Source organism: Drosophila rhopaloa, unplaced genomic scaffold (assembly GCF_018152115.1).
Source record: "Drosophila rhopaloa isolate 14029-0021.01 unplaced genomic scaffold, ASM1815211v1 contig_2, whole genome shotgun sequence".
Lineage (NCBI taxonomy): Eukaryota > Metazoa > Arthropoda > Insecta > Diptera > Drosophilidae > Drosophila > Drosophila rhopaloa.
Genome location: NW_025335083.1, coordinates 18,430,416 through 18,448,612, shown reverse-complemented (window position 1 = coordinate 18,448,612; position 18,197 = coordinate 18,430,416). Strand labels below are relative to the sequence as shown.

At 35.8% G+C, this 18,197-nt stretch overlaps 1 protein-coding gene across 3 annotated transcripts; it reads left to right on the top strand.

The window, feature by feature from the left end:
- The first annotated feature begins 698 nt into the window (after positions 1-698).
- Positions 699-17,980, top strand: LOC108046505 (dual oxidase maturation factor 1). Of its 3 annotated transcripts, none has more exons than XM_017126213.2 (8): positions 699-729; positions 4,472-4,616; positions 6,028-6,218; positions 6,990-7,047; positions 7,145-7,279; positions 14,040-14,471; positions 16,437-17,028; positions 17,368-17,980. In XM_017126213.2, the coding sequence occupies exons 3-8, from the start codon at positions 6,054-6,056 to the stop codon at positions 17,408-17,410; spliced, it is 1,425 nt and encodes a 474-aa protein (XP_016981702.1). In that variant the 5' UTR covers positions 699-729; positions 4,472-4,616; positions 6,028-6,053; the 3' UTR covers positions 17,411-17,980. The 3 variants fall into 3 exon arrangements, with proteins under 3 accessions (XP_016981702.1, XP_016981701.1, XP_016981703.1); XM_017126212.2 differs by having other exon boundaries at positions 705-976; XM_017126214.2 differs by lacking the exon at positions 699-729 and adding an exon at positions 4,382-4,399.
- Positions 17,981-18,197: the final 217 nt, after the last annotated feature.

The following is an 18,197-nucleotide window of genomic DNA, read 5'->3' as shown; positions in this document are numbered from 1 at the left end:
TTTGCAAATTAAATATTAATTACCAGACGGGTCTTGATGCTAATTCAATTAGCAGTATCAGCAGCTGGTCAGGTAAAAAAATAAATACAAAATTAATAATGCTTGGGACTGTAATTCTGTACAAACACAATTGCAAGTGATTTACATTTAGTGAAACCATTTTGGTAGTAAAATAATTGAATAGCAAAAACAAATATTTGTTTTAGTCGCTATAACATCTTATTTTTTTTTTTAATTATACAATCTCGAGCTACTTTAAGATAATTATTTATGCTTTTTTACAATATTGCAAATACTAGTACAGCTGTAAATACTTAAACATTTTCCCCTCGTGACAGGTGCTTTGCCATTCTCGCCCGGCTGATTAAAGTTAATAATTTGTTGCTCGGCTGTTAATGTAGTGTGAGGCCATGCCCAAGATGAACCAGTTTGCCGTTCGAAAGTGTGGCAGCCTGGAGTCGGACAAGGTCCCGGATCAGGAATAGCCCTGGCCATATAGCCCAAGTTCCCTGTCTGGCTTTTGTTCGCCGTTTTTTGATTTTCTGACTTTCCGACTTGACTGCTTCATAAATTCACACTCACTTAGCCTGCAATTAGCGGTGGGGCAAAAAGCTCCATCGTTTTGGAGCTTTTTCTCTACGCCACTCTCTTTGGGGAGGTTTTGTCATGAGCTCGCCGCTCTTTTTCGATCAGTTTGCCGACGACAAGCTTTCGAAACGGACGCAGATCGTAAGTCGCCGCCGCGCATGCGCATTTTAATCAGTGACAACAACAACGACGGACGGCAGAGAAGACGAAATCGAATTGTGTTTTTATTTGTTTGCTTTTGTTTGGTGTGTTATGCCATGCACAAAACCAAAAACCCCATGCTCGTAAAAAGTGGAGAAAAATCAAAAAGTTTAAAAATTCAAGACGAAATAAGTTTGCCAAAACAAAAAGAAACCGCAAAAGCCGCGTTATAATAACGCAAATAACGGTATAAAGTTTGAAGCTTATCTAGTTATTTGTATTTATGCTTTGCTCTTCGAGGTTTTCTGTATAAATAATATATAAAACAAAAAACAAAGTGTCGAAAAAACCCAACCAATTTGCGGGCATATAAAATATAATTACAGCTAGCAAATTTTTGCCATAATCATAAAAAAAGTAAACCCACTTGGCTACAATTAAATGTTGCAATTTAATTTTTAAGCATTAAAAGTGTGAAATAGTCAGTGCACTAAACCTTTCAAATAATAAAAATAAATAAAAGTTTCTTCATCATTTTTTGATGAGAAATAATCCGAAAATACCAATACCATTATTAATAATAACTAAATAACTTCTAAGTTCTAGAAACTCATAACAAAAAAAGTTGTTTAAATAGCTTAGGCAACATAGCAAAAAAAGCTAACAAACGTAAAAACTGACAATGCAATAAATTAATTATTCTTCATCAATGCAAAAATAGAATGCTGAACAATAGGATCATAAATAATTTATTTTCTTAGTCAATCACAAGTGTCAGAATTCCATCAAAATGGTTGCCAAAACTTAAAATTATCCGAAATCTAAAAATATAAATTAACGAAGCACAAAAAGAACTCGAAAACTTCTGAAGAGAGACCGCATTGCTTGAGTGTATGTGGGTGGGAGCGGGAAAATCGTGCACGTTGTGTTGGTAATTTCTAATGCACATTTTTCCCTTTGCGCTTACTCAACGCCATTTTTTTATACTCTTTAATGGAGTACTTTAATTGTGATCAGATTAGTGTACTCTCTAAATTGTTCCTAAACATTTTTTATTTGGATCTATTTAAATGCTGATACAGACATGTCATTCTGTTTATAAGCAATTTACTCGCTTACTGTTCTTTTATAAACCCTTTAAAACCTATTCTTTTGAAATATTGATATTTATTTAGAACAACTTGTTTTTTTTTAAATCGAACACCATTTTCTTGTGGCTGCCATTTCTTGTCATAAATCTATAATCTAAACATATAAGTAAAATATGTTGTTAAGAAGTCATGGAAAATACTTAGTAACCTAAAAGGGTATATACATTTCGGCTTTCCCTTATAATTTTCTCCCCTATTTCACCTCACCGTGTGTAACCACTTGCCCTTTTGGTTTTCGTTGAATTTGTTTGATGTGTGTGCATCAGGTTGATTTTAGTGATGCGTTTTGACTCTGTAATTTCCATGGCGGGCTGTTGGGATTACTTCATCTGCCGTTTCATTTCCTATATGGCCAGATGATTCAACGCCAAACTGACCAGCGCAAAAATAAAAACACAAACTACAGCTGAAAAAACGAAAAAAAAATTGCACGAAAAAGCCGGTTGAAGGCAACTCTTACATATTTACACGCACCAGCGCTCATTGAACACACGCCGCAGCAGCAACAACAAAGTATACACAGGAAAAAATAGCTGAAGTCGATGTGTATTTACTTTTTTTATATCACTTTCAATAAATAGAACTGTTAAATCGAAATGAGTTTTACACATTTTGCATAAAATCGATGGCATTAAAATATAAAAGTTTAAAAATGATATACAAATTGTGGTCCAGAATGATAAATCATCAAATAAATAATCAAATCGTATACATATTTTTCTTTGTGCAATAAAACAACACCAACGAAACCAAAAGTAACAAGGCGACACAGAAACCTGTTGTTGTAGCTCTTGCTGTCTCTGTCTCGTCAAAAGACATTTGCAGAGTTTCCAGCTGCGTGTTGATTATGTCAATTTCATGTTTGCTTCATTTCCTCAATATACCGGTGGAGGTAAGAGAGAGAGAGTGAGTGAGCGGAAAGGGGAGCGGCAGCAATTTCACTTTCGTTGGACTTGAAACTAAAAGCTGCAGTCTGCCAGAGAAAGAGAGACGGTGGGAGAGAGCAAGTGAGAGTGAGAGTGGGAGCACGCACAGCAAGTGGGCGCTGCATACGTCACTTGCTTTGTGGGGCGTTGCTGCACAGTGGTCACTTATTCTTATTCTAGAGAATCCTGTTTTATTGCAGTCTGGCTTACGTGTCGGATGAGTAATCTTTACTAGAACTTTATGACAATTTTGCAAAGCGCATTCATTAAAAAGCTAATTATTTTTTTTAGCAAATAAATGCATGCAAGTTTTGAAAAAAACATAAATATATTCATGGATTTGATTCAAGTTTATACTATAAAACTTAAACCATTTACTCTCAAGAGTTTTTTTAAGGGCAAAAGAAAATTAAGCAACGACATTAATAGATACTTTATAATATTTTTAAAAACTGATAAATAATGGATATGTCTTTCAGAAAGAAAAAAAGTAACAGCAAACAAACACGTATTATTAATTATTTTACAAAGGAAAGGATAATAGGATCAATAATATGAACTAATTCTGGAGTATACTGCATTACTCTTAACCTAAACATTGGTTCCACTGTCTGTCTCGTCTTTTGTGTGCTGCTTCGCCGCATATTTTCCGTTTCGTTTTGTAACTGTAATGTCTGTTTTTCCCATTGTTCGATTGTTGTTGGGTGTCGCTTTGCCATTGTTGTTGCCACTTTTGTTTTGCGCTTATAACGTAATAACGTAGTGTGCTTAAAGATTTCCACATGCAATGCGTTGCGCTTTACGTTTTGGTGCCAAGTCCAGCGTCGACGTCGACGTTTTTTGTTTTTGCGGGCAATTGTGCTAATAAACCGTCGCGAATCATAGCGACTTACAAATTCCTGTCTGAAAAATATGCGAAGGTCAACCAGCAGCAACAAAAATAACAACGAACATACATATAACAAAGAGGCCGAAAACTCCCCCAATTTGATTTTTATATTCGCACCTTTTCAACATGCTGGCTTGGATTTTACGGGCTGTCAGCTTGGCGAAAAATTCTAATTATAAATGAAACAATTTATTACCGGGTTTTTAAAAAATAAAATGCAATTTATGTGCAAAGTCTGGCGGCGGCGGACTTGACTAGTTAAACCGGTTGACTGCCAGCAGCAGCAAAAAACGACAGCAACAAGAATCATCGACTCAATGGGGGTGCAAGCGGCTAGTCAGCAACAGTACAATCGCTAGGAAAAACATTTTTCTGCCGTTTAAAGAATTGCTGCAAAAAGGTTCGACCATTTGAGAAAATATAAAAATAAAAACCTTTAAATGCCCATGCAATACATTTTGCACATTAATATTTGGTGGATGCTGAAAAACAAAAAATAATCTCTTAAAAGAATAAGTTTTAAAATATACCAAATAAAACTCTAAGAATAACAAAAATCGTTTAACAAATTAATATTACTTAATAACTTAATAAAATATATTTCATATAAATAAAACCGTTTAAAATCAAATAATTAAATACTTGTTTGCAGCTGTGAAAACAAGAATGTTTTTCGGAAAAATATATCAACAAGCCTAATGGATGTGTGTGTAAAATTTGTGCCTGTCTTCATTATTTTATTCATTAATCATAAATGCAAATTTTTGGTTGTTTAGATTTGGCTTAACAGCTAACTCGAAGCTATAAATTGGACACCAAAATTGGATTATACAAAAATATAAATAATAAAAAAATAACAAAAGTGAACACGAAAAGTTAATAACAATTATTTTGTATGCCGGTTTCTTCTTGACAAGTTTGGTAAGTGAACTTTAAAACTTGATGAATGAGATTGAATAATAAAATGAATGTTAGATGATTTGTTGCCGCAATAAACGCCTGCTAATGAAGAAATAATGCTTTAGCAAACAAATTTTAAAATAGGAACAATAAAATCATTGCGGAACTGGCCAACTTCTTAGCCTTAAGCCAGCGATCGGGTATAATTCTCTTTCTTATTGCTAATGATCGTTAAGCCTGCGGCCACTCAACTTTCACAACTCAGAACTCAAGCTGAGTGGGAAAACCCAGTATGTTGAGGGTTAGCTTAATGTCTGTGGAATAAACTTACATCCGCGTGTCTGTGCACGTAACACGTTGCGTATGCGCAATTCCTGTACTCTGTCCGCGTCTGATTAATTGGTTAATGATGGTACTAATAAATTTAAAAACCCTAGTGATTGCTTAATAATTATTAACGATTTTGGAAATATCAAGAGTCTTCAAAAGTTTTTGGGATATACCGAACAAAACAAATACTTTTAGCTTTAATCAGGAGCGTACTTTAGAGAAACTGCTTACTAGTTTTCAATCTATCAATTCGTTTTTTTTTCGGTAAAAATATTTATAAGTTTTTGGCTTTATAAAACATTTTAATTGGATTCATTCGTGACACACGTTTCTAAATCTGAGTGTCATTATCATATGGATTATATTTTAACTGTTATTAGGGTATTTACAAAATCGTTACGATCGTGTTGCTATTGTGTTTAACTTATTCAATTTTATCGACACTTAATTATAACTTTTGCCTACGTCATTGCTTCAGAAGCAGAAGTCGGCAGTCGAAGCTGATGATGTTTTCTTGCCGGTTTCAGTTGCTGTTTCGGTTTCTTAATTGTTCAAGCCCCCCACATGGCATCTTAAGATTTCGACGTAGCGTTTTATTGTTAATTTGTTTGTCTTTGGATCCGGTTCTAGGTCTCATTTCTGGTTTGTTAACTTTTCGAAGTTTCAAACAAAATTTTTTAGAGCGACCAAATTAAATTCCTTTGTTTCAGTGTTCAGAAGAACATAATTCCGTACCCTGCGTAGATTACTTAGCTACTTTACATTTCCGGGTAGTTACGTATAATTGACAGATACACCCAATGCATTTAAAAAATATTTGCATATTTTTTCTGTTTACCAAACTAATTTTGCATTGAGCTGCCTGTCACTTGAAGCTGAAGTATCTGCTACCTAAAAGCTTAGTCACGAATTGCAGATACGTGGTATCTGTAAGACGCGATGAGATCAGTTGTGCCGAGTTTCGCATGATTTTGCAATGCAAATCTTTTTAATTGAGTGCTCTTGCAAAATATCCACGCAGATATATCAATGAAATTAATTTTGGCGCTTTTTGCAGTAATATTTTTGGTATGATGTCTTATAAATTTTGTTTATTTTTTAGCCCCGACATCAGCAACAGCGGCCAGCATGAAAGGCTGGTTCGACGCGTTTCGAGACGATGGGGGACCAACGCTATATTCCTTCTCAAATCGAACACCCGTCACCGGAGATGTATCAATTGTGGCCGTCTCCGTACTATTTGCCACATTTTACGTGGCATTTTTAGTAATTTTTCCGGGTGTACGAAAACAGGTGAGTGGAGGGTTCTTAAAGTTTTGTAAATATTTAAATTTATGGCTTTAATAAAAAATGTTAAGCAGGTTATAAAACTTTCATATTGCTTTATAATGCTTTGAGGTCCCAATATAGTAACATAAAATGGGATATATTATAGAAAAATTATGTTAAATATATAAATTAAAATTTTCTTTGAAGATATAGATACAGTTTTTACTAAATTTACTAAATTTAGGATTAAAACGCTACAAAGTCTCAAAATAAGAATAAAATTTAAAATTTATTTGTTTAGCCCGACAAGACAAAGTGCTCAACTTTTATCGATTTAACATTTCTGAGTCAAATCTAAATTGATTGAATGTAAAATATAGCCCATGAATGTCAAGAAAGCTCGTTAGTTCAACTTAATAAATATATTTATCGATAAGCCAAGTTATTGAATATATTATTACCGTACACTAGACAATATTGCGGCTAGTCAGGTTGGAATCAGTTTTCTCACGCTGCTGTCCGTTGGTCTGTTTAATTGAATTGTGCCAACTGCTTGGCATCGGCGTAATCGTCGGCACGTTTTCAGCAGAAGTCAGATAAATCGTAGCCAATGTACATATAAACCTCTAATGAGAGAGTCATAACCAAAACCCGTTTTCAGAAGGCGCGCCCTTTTTATCTTGTCCGCTGGTCTCTATCGACTTGTTGGCTTTATTAGAGCATTGCAAACATTAAATGTTATTCGCTTGAATTCTATTTAATTTTAATTTATTTTAAATATGTTCTCGTTCACAGAAGTTCACAACGTTTTCGACAGTCACACTGAGCCTTTTCGTGGGTCTAGTCATACTAAGTGAGTAGAGTGACCTTCAATTAGCAGAATATTATATTTGATTTGCATACACCAACAATGCTCAACCTGGGAATCGTTTCACGTCTTTATCCAACAGTCACCCGCCTGGGATCCGCGTGGCATGTGGCACATGCAACCATCATCGCGCCGTACAAAGCCTTCTCACGCGAGAAGCTACCAGCGCGCATCGGCACCCACATTGGCCTCATGCATGTCAATGTGACGCTGACGGGTAAGTTTGCCAATCCAATCCCATCCAATCCAATCCATTCCGATCCGCCAACAAGTAGGTACTTCTGCCATGGGTGAATGGGTTGTCATATTTGATTATATCGGCGTCACCGATGCGGGTTTTCTGTTGAAGATAGTTGCAATTTATTAATAAGAACTTTTAGGCTGTTTTTCGATTCTCTATTAACATTAGATCGCCAGTCTATATATCATTACAGAAACTTAAAAATCGTACCAAAATATGGTTTCTTATTATTAGGTAACTATCAATAAAATAGTTGTTATATGCTCTTAGTTATTATATTAATCTTTTCAACTGTAAATATAAGACACAGTTTTATCTATCATCTTATAGATATTTTTGATGTAAACAATCCTATTCAATTCAATTAATTACTATGATGTACTCTCAGTAGTCTACTCATTAATAAATATCTTATTTACAATCAATTTTAGATACGGGATTATCCAACAAGTCTTTCTTAGAAATTCACACGAAATATGTGGAGTTCAGTGGGCTTATCATCAATAAAACCTTTCCCACCCTTTCTCTGAATCGTTGATTGAATAGCTTTTGTTGTGTTTTTTTTGGTTGTATATATATGCAGGTCCAACTGAGTTTTAAATTCGTTAAACAAAATAATAGCTGCTTGTCCAACATTTGTGTGTTGATTTTTGAGTTTTTAAGGCAGTGTCGTGCACGCCCCCGTTTTTTGAGGCGATCCCCGATGAGAGATAAACAACGAACGTCAACGAAAACAATTGAGCAATTTTTATTTCAGATTTTAATACGAAAAAAATTGCTGCATGTATATACAGATTTTAATTAAAATCTTTGATATTTTTTTCTTTGAAAGCAGTTGCAGTTTAGGGCCCGACATTGGCTAAAACTACTGGCTAATTGATTCCAAAACTTGTCGCAGATCTTTTTGCGATAATTTTCGGTGCCGTTCGCTTTTTGTTTGACTATCAAACGCCGTGTGGGCGGTGACGTCAGCTGCGGTTGTTGCTGCCGCTTTGTTTGTTGGCTCCTGCCAAGTGCCAAGTCAAGTTGCATGTCACGATTCTTGGCAACAATAGCGGGCAACAGCAGCAACAACAGCAACAACAAATTGAAATGCCACTCGACTCGCGCTCAGCTCGACACCTGCGGAAATATTCGATTCCAATAGCAAACGCTCGACAAGGAGGCCTCTGTGCACACATATCTATCCAAACATATGAGTTCGCCGGCTTGTTTGATTGTTTGCGCTCGTTTCACTCACTCACTTGGCTCATCGAAAAGGTGAAATGCTTTTGTGTTTGAGCCGGGGCTACCTTAGACCCCAGCTGAATCAATTGGAATGCCAGTTTCAAGTCAACTCGAGCACGAATAATCCGAACCATCCAATCCCATCAAATCCCTACCCCTTTCCCCACTTACCAACAATCCAAGACCCGGTCACAATCAAATGTGAGCAAAAGCGGTGAAGCCGTTGGGATTGTTTGGCCCAGTAGCAATAATTTTTTGTTTGCCATATTGCGAGATTAAACTTTATGATGCCCTTCGAGGGCAACCAATTTCTGCATAGAAATCTAAATATTTGGAGTGCAAGTGGGTTGTGGCTTTGGCAGCAGGGTAATTGGATTTAGAAAATGTTTAGTCTTTTTCGGTTTATGGTGTTTTGAATATATATCTCGGTAGCTGACTTTTTATTTTACTGATACTCACAGAAAATAAAAAATAAGTGATAATAAGAGTAATAATATTTTACTATATGGTAATTTGACAAATTATTTTGTCTGTATTAAGTAACAGTTGCAAATGTTTTGGCCTACTTATAATCATTTTCGACTTGCAGCTATGGAAGTTAACCATTATAATGCTCTTTGTTTCTTTTAAAAATTTTAAGCAGTAATATCCCCAGCTTTACATTTAAAAAAACTAAATTTTTAAAAGATAAAACGTCTTTATTCTTTTATTTGAGGTTATATAAATATGATAAACTTTTTGAAGAATTTTAAAAATATAAATAGAAAGAAAGTTTATTAAAATACTTTTACTTGTACTTTTAGTACATTAAAGACAGATATTTTTCTTGGTGTAGTGGAGACCTACAGTTGTGTGCAGATACTCTTGGAAGTACACAAATATGCATTAATATATATTTGCCCTGTTGCCTCTTCAACTGTTGGTTGTGGGCATTATGTCGGTTGCCATATTGGTTTTGACTAGTACAGATTTGTGGAGTATCACCCCCTTTTCCTGCAACGTGAGGGTGTTATTTCGGTAGCAATTTCCCAGCTCCCCCACCACCCCCGAAAGCCCAGTGAATGACGTTTGCCAAAAGTGTTTCACGTGTTTTCATTTTCCATTGTTACTGGTTGGATTCGGTGGGCGGCTGTGCTTGATGGTAAAAGGGCAAATGTTGCCTCAAGTTGACAGCTGCTGCTCTGTGAGTATTTCTTGCTTGGCATACGATTTTTTCCTGGTATAAATTTCGATTTTGAATATGATAATTGCGCATGTCAATTGGTGAGTGGTAGTTGGATATACGGCTTAGTCTCGCCTGACAACTTAATTGTTGCACTCGTTATGAGTATGGTTTAGAGTTACTTTTGATGCGGTTTTTCAATTGGAACTGAAGCATTTTCCATTGCCAAATCAAAGTCAGGCAAATGTCAAATTCGGGTGTCAAAATTTGAGTGCCAGTGCTTTATTCAGCCCAATCATCAAATAACCCAGTGATGATGATCTTTATATAATGATGATTACTTATTTTACAAAGCCTTATTTTTCTTTTATTGTGTGCTTTTTTACTTTTTACTTTTTGGGCCAATCTGCGGTGACTTTTGTGCACTTAATTATATATCATTATGACTTTTGTGCACTTCCATTTGTGTTGCACTTTTTCGTTGCGGTCTGGCATTTATTCGACTCTTGAATAGGTTATATATATGTGTTCACTTCCATCATTTATGTCTATTGTGGGTGTGTGCAGTATGCTCAATTAACTGCGGCGTTTAGCCAACTTGTTTGCGGGCTTAGACATCAATTGAAGTGGGGAATTAAGGGTACCAGGTGTTGCACGTAATGGTGATTGGCATTGTTAGACGTAGCTTCATTTCGATACCCTCCGTCGTTTGCAGCTCGAATAAAATGAATGAAAAGAGTAGGGAGTTGAGGTATTTAAGATTTGAAGAGATTGACAATAAGTTTTATACTCAATATATTGCCTTTAGGAATCGTCCTGACTCCTTATAAATATATGCCCACCGCCGACCATTCTATTTATATAATAATTGGTTTCTTCGTCATCATCTTTTCCAAATTGGTTTCAGATATTTCTTGTTGTTTCTTAATGGAGATGGACATGGGCTGCTCACTCTAGCGTTGTTCAGAGCACATGACAGAAATGGAACATTCATTTATTTTTGCAGAAGCCCGGCGGCGGTTGATGGGGTTGAGGTGGAGTAAACATTTTAAAAAAAAGCGGTTCAGCTCATTCATTGTCTCTTTGCTGTGTTTTCGTGTGTCGTGTGCCTTTGTCTATTGTAAAGTCATGATTAATTTAGGTTTTTTCTCGCTGCCGCCGCTACTGCTTCCAAATTGTTTTTAACCCCATCAACGCCGAACTTCTCTCCTCGGTCTCCGACCTGTGCAAAGTAAACACGAAAATCAGCATAATCATCACTTAAAATTATGAAAAGGCATAAAAATGGTTAAATTTATTTATCTTTTTTTGTTGCTGCTGCGGATGCCCATACTTAAGCGCGAGCTACCCAACATCATCGTCATCCGTCTCAAGTATCACGTAGGGAAACATCAATTTCGTATACGTAGATATGGTAATTTTTTTAATGTTGCTATTGTTGTTTTAGCGTTTTATTTTCAATACAACCACTTTTGGCTCTGTGGAAGAAGTTTGAAGTTTGCGGAAGTTTTTTTTTGTTCTGGGTGTTCACAACAATGGGGCATTGTAAGTTGTTAATGAACCAAGTGGTTTAATGATATTTCGTTATAGAAGAGAAAAAAGCCAGAAAATTACCATTAAATTATGTAGAATTTTGCTTCATTAGATTTAAAGAATCATTAATTATTTTGATTATATGATATTTTCTTCAAAACTGTAACGAAACGATATGGATATGATATCCAAAAAATGTTTGTACATATCAACAGATTATACAAATTGAATTGTTAAACAACCCGATATTATCTGTTTTCTTTTGGGTTAAGACGGTTAGAGATGGTAAACTAATTTAATTAAACTAATTTTCTGTTAACATGATAATGTTCACTCCCAGAGTGAATAAATATTTAAAGGATAAAATTTGACTTCGTTGATTGTCTTTCGATTTCCCCAAATCCAATTTATCTAGGGTGCACGGTAACTACAAATATTTTATTAACCCCTTACCCAATCTTGGATTTTATTGCTTGTTTTTGTTTAAGGCAACCAACTCTTACTTCCACGTTTGTTAGAAATGTATCACTGCGGCTATAAACCACGTTTAAATCAAAAGAGCTCAGCAATTACCATTTCAAATGGTCAAAGTGAATTGAACCGGTTCAACTTGCAGCATTTCCACGTTCACGAGACCCGAGGAGAAACAAGTCAGTCCGGTCACCACCAACTGGGAAATCATAACGATTGTCAGTTTAATGACTCCACCATCGATCCACAATGTGCGTAGACAGTGCGTAGACTTGGCTTAGGTCGGGGTTGCCATTTTCGGTGCAGTTTTAATCGCGGTGGGGAGGGGGGAATCGGAGGCCAGGCCAAAACCTTGTCCCGAGCCGAAGGCCAAGCCCCAAAGCATATATTATATGACAACTTTTGACGATTTATGTAATTTATTTACATTTTTTTTGTGGCGCCGAGTTTGTAATTTGTAAGCTTGCTTCGACTGGAGGCTGCCAATTTTGGTCATAAAATTAGACCGCTTGCCGGCTTACGTCTCTTGCATGAGTCATTCCATTAGGTAAAGTCTTATAATAGTATGGAGCGTGGGAATATTTGTATAAATAATCGGTTTTGAGTTTCTGAAGTCTATAGACATTCAACAAATAAATACAACTTAAGGAAATACTGTACAATTTGGTGGGAAAACCAGTATATTTCTTTATTACGGAGAAGTAGTGGATTATTACAATTTAATATTTATAATTTGTTATTTGAGTTTTAAGAAATCTTAACTTAATTAACGTTTCGCTTCTCAAAGTCTTTTAATATATTTATTTATCTTTGTCCATTAAAAGCTAATACTCTTTTTCCATAGCTTGTATTTATTTAAGAAGATTAATGCATAAGCTTTTAATTAAAAATTCCTCTACCGATTTTAATTTTGAGCTTGAGCTTTTTTTTTATTTCTTGTTGTTTTGTTTATTTACATATTTTGTCACTCTGTGCCAGACACTGTGGCAACGTGACCAGTTCCAAGCCATAGCAATCATATATCATTTCAAATTTCTGTCGATGAAGACCCCTTTTAACTGTTCAAAGCAAAGCGAAAATAAAAGATTAATGATATTTGCATAAATGTTTTAAAAGCTTTTAGAATTATAAGTCGCCAATTCTGTCGATTATAGTGGGCAGAATTTTTAATTTCCATTGTGTTCCTTTTATTGTTTTATGGAAAGGAAACAACACTTAAGTTTCTCTTCCATTCACAAAAAGTTCCAAATAAATATCCATTAGTTTATAGTTTCAAATATCCCCATGCGTCATGTTCTACATCTATTGGCAAATTTAAGCTTGCTGTGTTTTTTAATGGAATTAACCAATGCGGAATCACATGGTTAGGTTGTTTGGCCGCTCAAGAGGTGTGCAAAGTTGTCTATAAATTATGCAAATGATTTTGCTTATTTGTTGATCATTTTTTTTTGGCCAACTCTCGTTAAAACTTGCTGAGGAGTGGGCAAAATAAACAAAATACAAAACGGGCCAAAAGCGCGTGCGCTGTAAACCGGAAAAATTTTGACGAATCTTAATAAATATGCAAACAGAAAAAAAGAAGAAAAAAGTCTACTTGTTGCACATTGATTATGCGATTTCGTTGTTGGTGTTGCACTTTTAAAGCCGCTCACTTGAGTCTGCTTGTGTAAGGTTAGCGCGTTTAAGCCATTGACAATGAATTGCCTGCCAAGTGAGAGGAGCGGCGTGGAAATCAACATATTACGCATACGCAGTGTGGCGCGAGCTTAGGCGCAACTGCAACAAACATTTCCGCCTGCAACAGGAAATGATCATTCGAATTTGTTGCTATTTTTCTGCCAGTAATTGCTGTGAAGGTTATATGATCGAGTGCAATTTGAAGGTGTTGCCTGTTGGCATTTGTCAGTTTGCAATAAAAGGTTCTGGCTGTCAAATGGTTGGTGTCTGACATGATTTCAGCCACGTTTACATCGTCTAGTAGTCGTTAAGTGAGTAATTTTTTTGTTTGAGTCACTTAAAACCGTATTTTTTCTTTAACAAAACGTAAATGCTTATTTAGAATGCGGGGAAAAAAACTGAAGTCCATTTAAGTCCAAATTTACTTTTACAATAATAAATATCCATTATACATTATAAGCAAAGTAAAACTTTGAAAATATGAAAATTTATTTATTTTACTATAAAAATCAGGTTATATTATATTATATTTCTCCAATCAATCACAGTCAGTTAAAAGTTACTGTTTAATAATTTCATTTAGAAAATGGTTAAAAATGATTGAAAATTGATTTTTCGAAAGTATCTTTTTTAATTTACTTATGATATTATTTGGTATATTAACAGCGATTCCCATCGGAAACTGGACCCCACCGGATATTGACTACAATGAGCGTTTCACCTGGGAAGGTGCCAACGACATGAGTGCCAACTACCGGCATGCCCTGCAGCGAGGACTGCCCTTTCCCATCCTGACCGTGGCGGAGTACTTTAGTCTGGGCCGCGAGGGATTTTCGTGGGGCGGACAGTATCGGGCCGCAGGATACTTTGCGAGCATTATGCTCTGGGCCTCGCTGGCCTCGTGGCTGCTGATGAACCTGCTGCTTTTGGCCGTCCCAAGATACGGGGCCTATATGAAGGCTCTGACCGGAGCCCTGCTGGTATGCACTACGGTGGGCTATCATTGCCTCCTGCCCAAACGACCTTTGTGCATTTACCTCGAGGGCGGACGACTGGAGTTCCATTTCGGCTGGTGCTACTGGCTGGTTTTGGTGGCAGGTGAGTGAATGTCTATCGAATGTGTAGATCAACTGTAGCTTATTGCATAACACGATGACTGCTTAAATGCATTAAAATAAAGTTAACTTTTGAATAAGAAGCTTGTTTTATAAAAAACCCGTTTACATAAAATTTAAATCCTATAATATGACTTGTAAAAAGCCACCCACAGCTGGACTTCCAGAGTCCATAACTTTACCAAACTTAAGTCGATTTCAAAGTGGCATACCTCTAAAGCCTTGTGGTTCGATCCTCTGAAAATCTGCATTCAAAATTATCATTTTAGCGTTGATCAAAATTTTGACCCATTTTCATGTTAGTTATTTCAGCAATTTATGACAACTCGTAAAAAGGTCACCTACAGCTGGACTTCCAGAGTCCATAACTTTACCAAACATAAGGCGATTTCAAAGCGGAATACCTCTAAAGACTTGTGGTTCGATCCTCTGAAAATCTGCATTCAAAATTTTCATTTTAGCGTTGATCAAAATTTTGACCCATTTTCATGTTAGTTATTTCAGCAATTTATGGCAACTTGTAAAAAGGTCACCCACAACTGGACTTCCAGAGTCCATAACTTTACCAAACTTAGGTCGATTTCAAAGCGGAATACCTCTAAAGACTTGTGGTTCGATCCTCTGAAAATCTGCATTCAAAATTTTCATTTTAGCTTTGATCAAAATTTTGACCCATTTTCATGTTAGTTATTTCAGCAATTTATGGCAACTTGTAAAAAGGTCACCTACAGCTGGACTTCCAGAGTCCATAAGTTTACCAAACTTAAGTCGATTTCAAAGTGGCATACCTCTAAAGACTTGTGGTTCGATCCTCTGAAAATCTGCATTCAAAATTTTCATTTTAGCGTTGATTAAAATTTTGACCCATTTTCATGTTAGTTATTTCAGCAATTTATGACAACTTGTAAAAAGGTCACCCACAACTGGACTTCCAGAGTCCATAACTTTACCAAACTTAAGTCGATTTCAAAGTGGCATACCTCTAAAGACTTGTGGTTCGATCCTCTGAAAATCTGCATTCAAAATTTTCATTTTAGCGTTGATCAAAATTTTGACCCATTTTCATGTTAGTTATTTCAGCAATTTATGACAACTTGTAAAAAGGTCACCCACAACTGGACTTCCAGAGTCCATAACTTTACCAAACTTAGGTCGATTTCAAAGTGGCATACCTCTAAAGACTTGTGGTTCGATCCTCTGAAAATCTGCATTCAAAATTTTCATTTTAGCGTTGATCAAAATTTTGACCCATTTTCATGTTAGTTATTTCAGCAATTTATGACAACTCGTAAAAAGGTCACCCACAGCTGGACTTCCAGAGTCCATAACTTTATCAAATTTAAGTCGATTTCAAAGTGGCATACCTCTAAAGACTTGTGGTTTGATCCTCTGAAAATCTGCATTCAAAATTTTCATTTTAGCGTTGATCAAAATTTTGACCCATTTTCATGTTAGTTATTTCAGCAATTTATGACAACTCGTAAAAAGGTCACCCACAGCTGGACTTCCAGAGTCCATAACTTTACCAAACTTAAGTCGATTTCAAAGTGGCATACCTCTAAAGACTTGTGGTTCGATCCTCTGAAAATCTGCATTCAAAATTTTCATTTTGACCCATTTTCATTTTAGTTATTTCAATAATTTATGACAACTTGTAAAAAGGTCACCCACAACTGGACTTCCAGAGTCTATAACTTTACGAAACTTAAGACGATTTCAAAGTAGCATAAATCTTGTGGTTAGATTCTCTAAAAATCCGTATTTAAATTTGTCGTTTTAACGTTAATCAGTTTTTTGAGTTTATCTTTAAGTTTCCAATGAATTTTAAATGAGTTACTTAGAATTAGAGTGTAAGAAAGGTCATATAAACATCGGCTTGCCGAATTTCTCTTCCTTTCTTGTTTTGTTTTGAAATTTGCAAAAGTTATATTTACATCTGCTCTTTCAGGTATTCTTTGCTTCATTGTGGGTGTTCTGATCTCCATAATTGACCTGGTTTGGCCGCACACGTTCTCTACGGTTCTGGAGGTTTACTACGGCACCCCCTATGATCGCCATGTGATCCTCGAGGAGTCCAGTGATGTTCGCTATCGCAAGCCGCGCAATAGTCGCAGCTTGGAGGATCCACCTGGACTGGGGTCACGCATCCTACGTCGCCTCAGCTCAAAGGCTCGGGACATGCAACCGGGCACAGCACCGCGCCGTGATAGTCCTGCGGGAGTGACCAGCAGCGGAGGAGTGGAAAACAAGGGATTCCAATCGGATGCTCCCAAGAGTCCTTGGCGATATCCCTTCCGAAGGTCGCAACAAATGGCGCAGCAGCAGCACTCGCATCCGCTGCATCAGCATCCTTTGCAGCAGCATCATCAGCATCACCAGCACCACCACCAGCAGCAACTGCAGTTTGTGGGAGGACCGGTGGTGCAGCACCCCATGCATCATATGCAGCGCACCATGTCGCAGGACTCTGGTTCCAGTATTGCCTCGGCAGCCGTGCAAATTTCACCGCTCCACAAGCACGCTTTGGCGCGTATGTTGCCGTAAGTTTACCAATTTACATGAAATCACGTTCTCATTATTAACAAAATAAAAAATATGTCAAATATTGACTCGACTCCCTAGTTATTAAAAATCTAAATAAGACATATTTCCATATTGTTATTTTCACTTTGCCTATTTAATACATTTTTAAATTTATGTTTTCTGTTTTTACCATTTATGACATTTCATTTTTATTTTTTATTTTGCTATTATTTGCATAGTCTATCCTAAGAGAATTAGTAAAAAAAAAATATTTTTCAGTTATAATTGCGAACTTTAATTATTATTATTTTAAATGAATTTTCTCAATGTCAATATTAAAATATGATTTGTTTCAGAAATCCCCCAGTGGAGCGTATTCGTGACATGGATCACTGGTGATTGCCATTGGACAAACCATAAAAATCAACCATTTTTATTGGGCTTAATTAATTCTTGACTAATTGGAAATAATTTTAAAACAAAACTTTATAAACAAAACCATTTGTGATAATTTCTTAACTTAAACAAAACCAGTTCAAGACAACATAGGATGAGCATATTTAGTAATTGACAAGATCACATATTTTTACCTTAATGATATAAACGAAAACGATGTTAAATTTAACTATAACTTTAATTAAATTATTTTAAATGTTAAGTTAACCGTATAACCACGAATCAAATCAAATTTAAGTTTACATGTGTTTAAGTGATGTTCATTTGTGATAAGACAATCCTGCCACTCGCGCACACAGAAACAGATACACATTAATAAGTAAGTTGAATTATGACAAAAAAAGAACCCGATGTTTATGTTTAATTATTAATTTATTATTTGTAATATGAATTCAATGCCAGTGTCTATAACGAATAAGTCGAAAAAATAATATGTAAAATCCTCTTAAGTTTTTTGTTTAAGCTTGACAATGTTTAAAAATGATAAGATTGAAAAAATACGACGAACTAAAATTTCTTTGAGTTTAATTTTTTGATGGGGTGTGGATGATTTTTAAGAAAATGTCTGGCAGAGTTCGTTTAATGTGGACAAAAAGATTTTCACAAGTACAAAATCTTTACAGATTTCCTTAAAAAGCATATTCTTCTTGCTGGATTTTCTCAGATTTTAAGATACTTAAACCACTTGGATTCGTATGTATTTCTTAGCTCGCTTAACAAGATTTTATTC

Coding starts and splice junctions, on each gene's coding strand:
- LOC108046505 (XM_017126213.2), top strand. CDS start 6,054: ATGAAAGGCTGGTTCGACGCGTTTCGAGACGATGGGGGACCAACGCTA. Junction 6,219..6,989: donor TTCCGGGTGTACGAAAACAG/GTGAGTGGAGGG, acceptor TCTCGTTCACAG/AAGTTCACAACGTTTTCGAC. Junction 7,280..14,039: donor TGTCAATGTGACGCTGACGG/GTAAGTTTGCCA, acceptor GTATATTAACAG/CGATTCCCATCGGAAACTGG.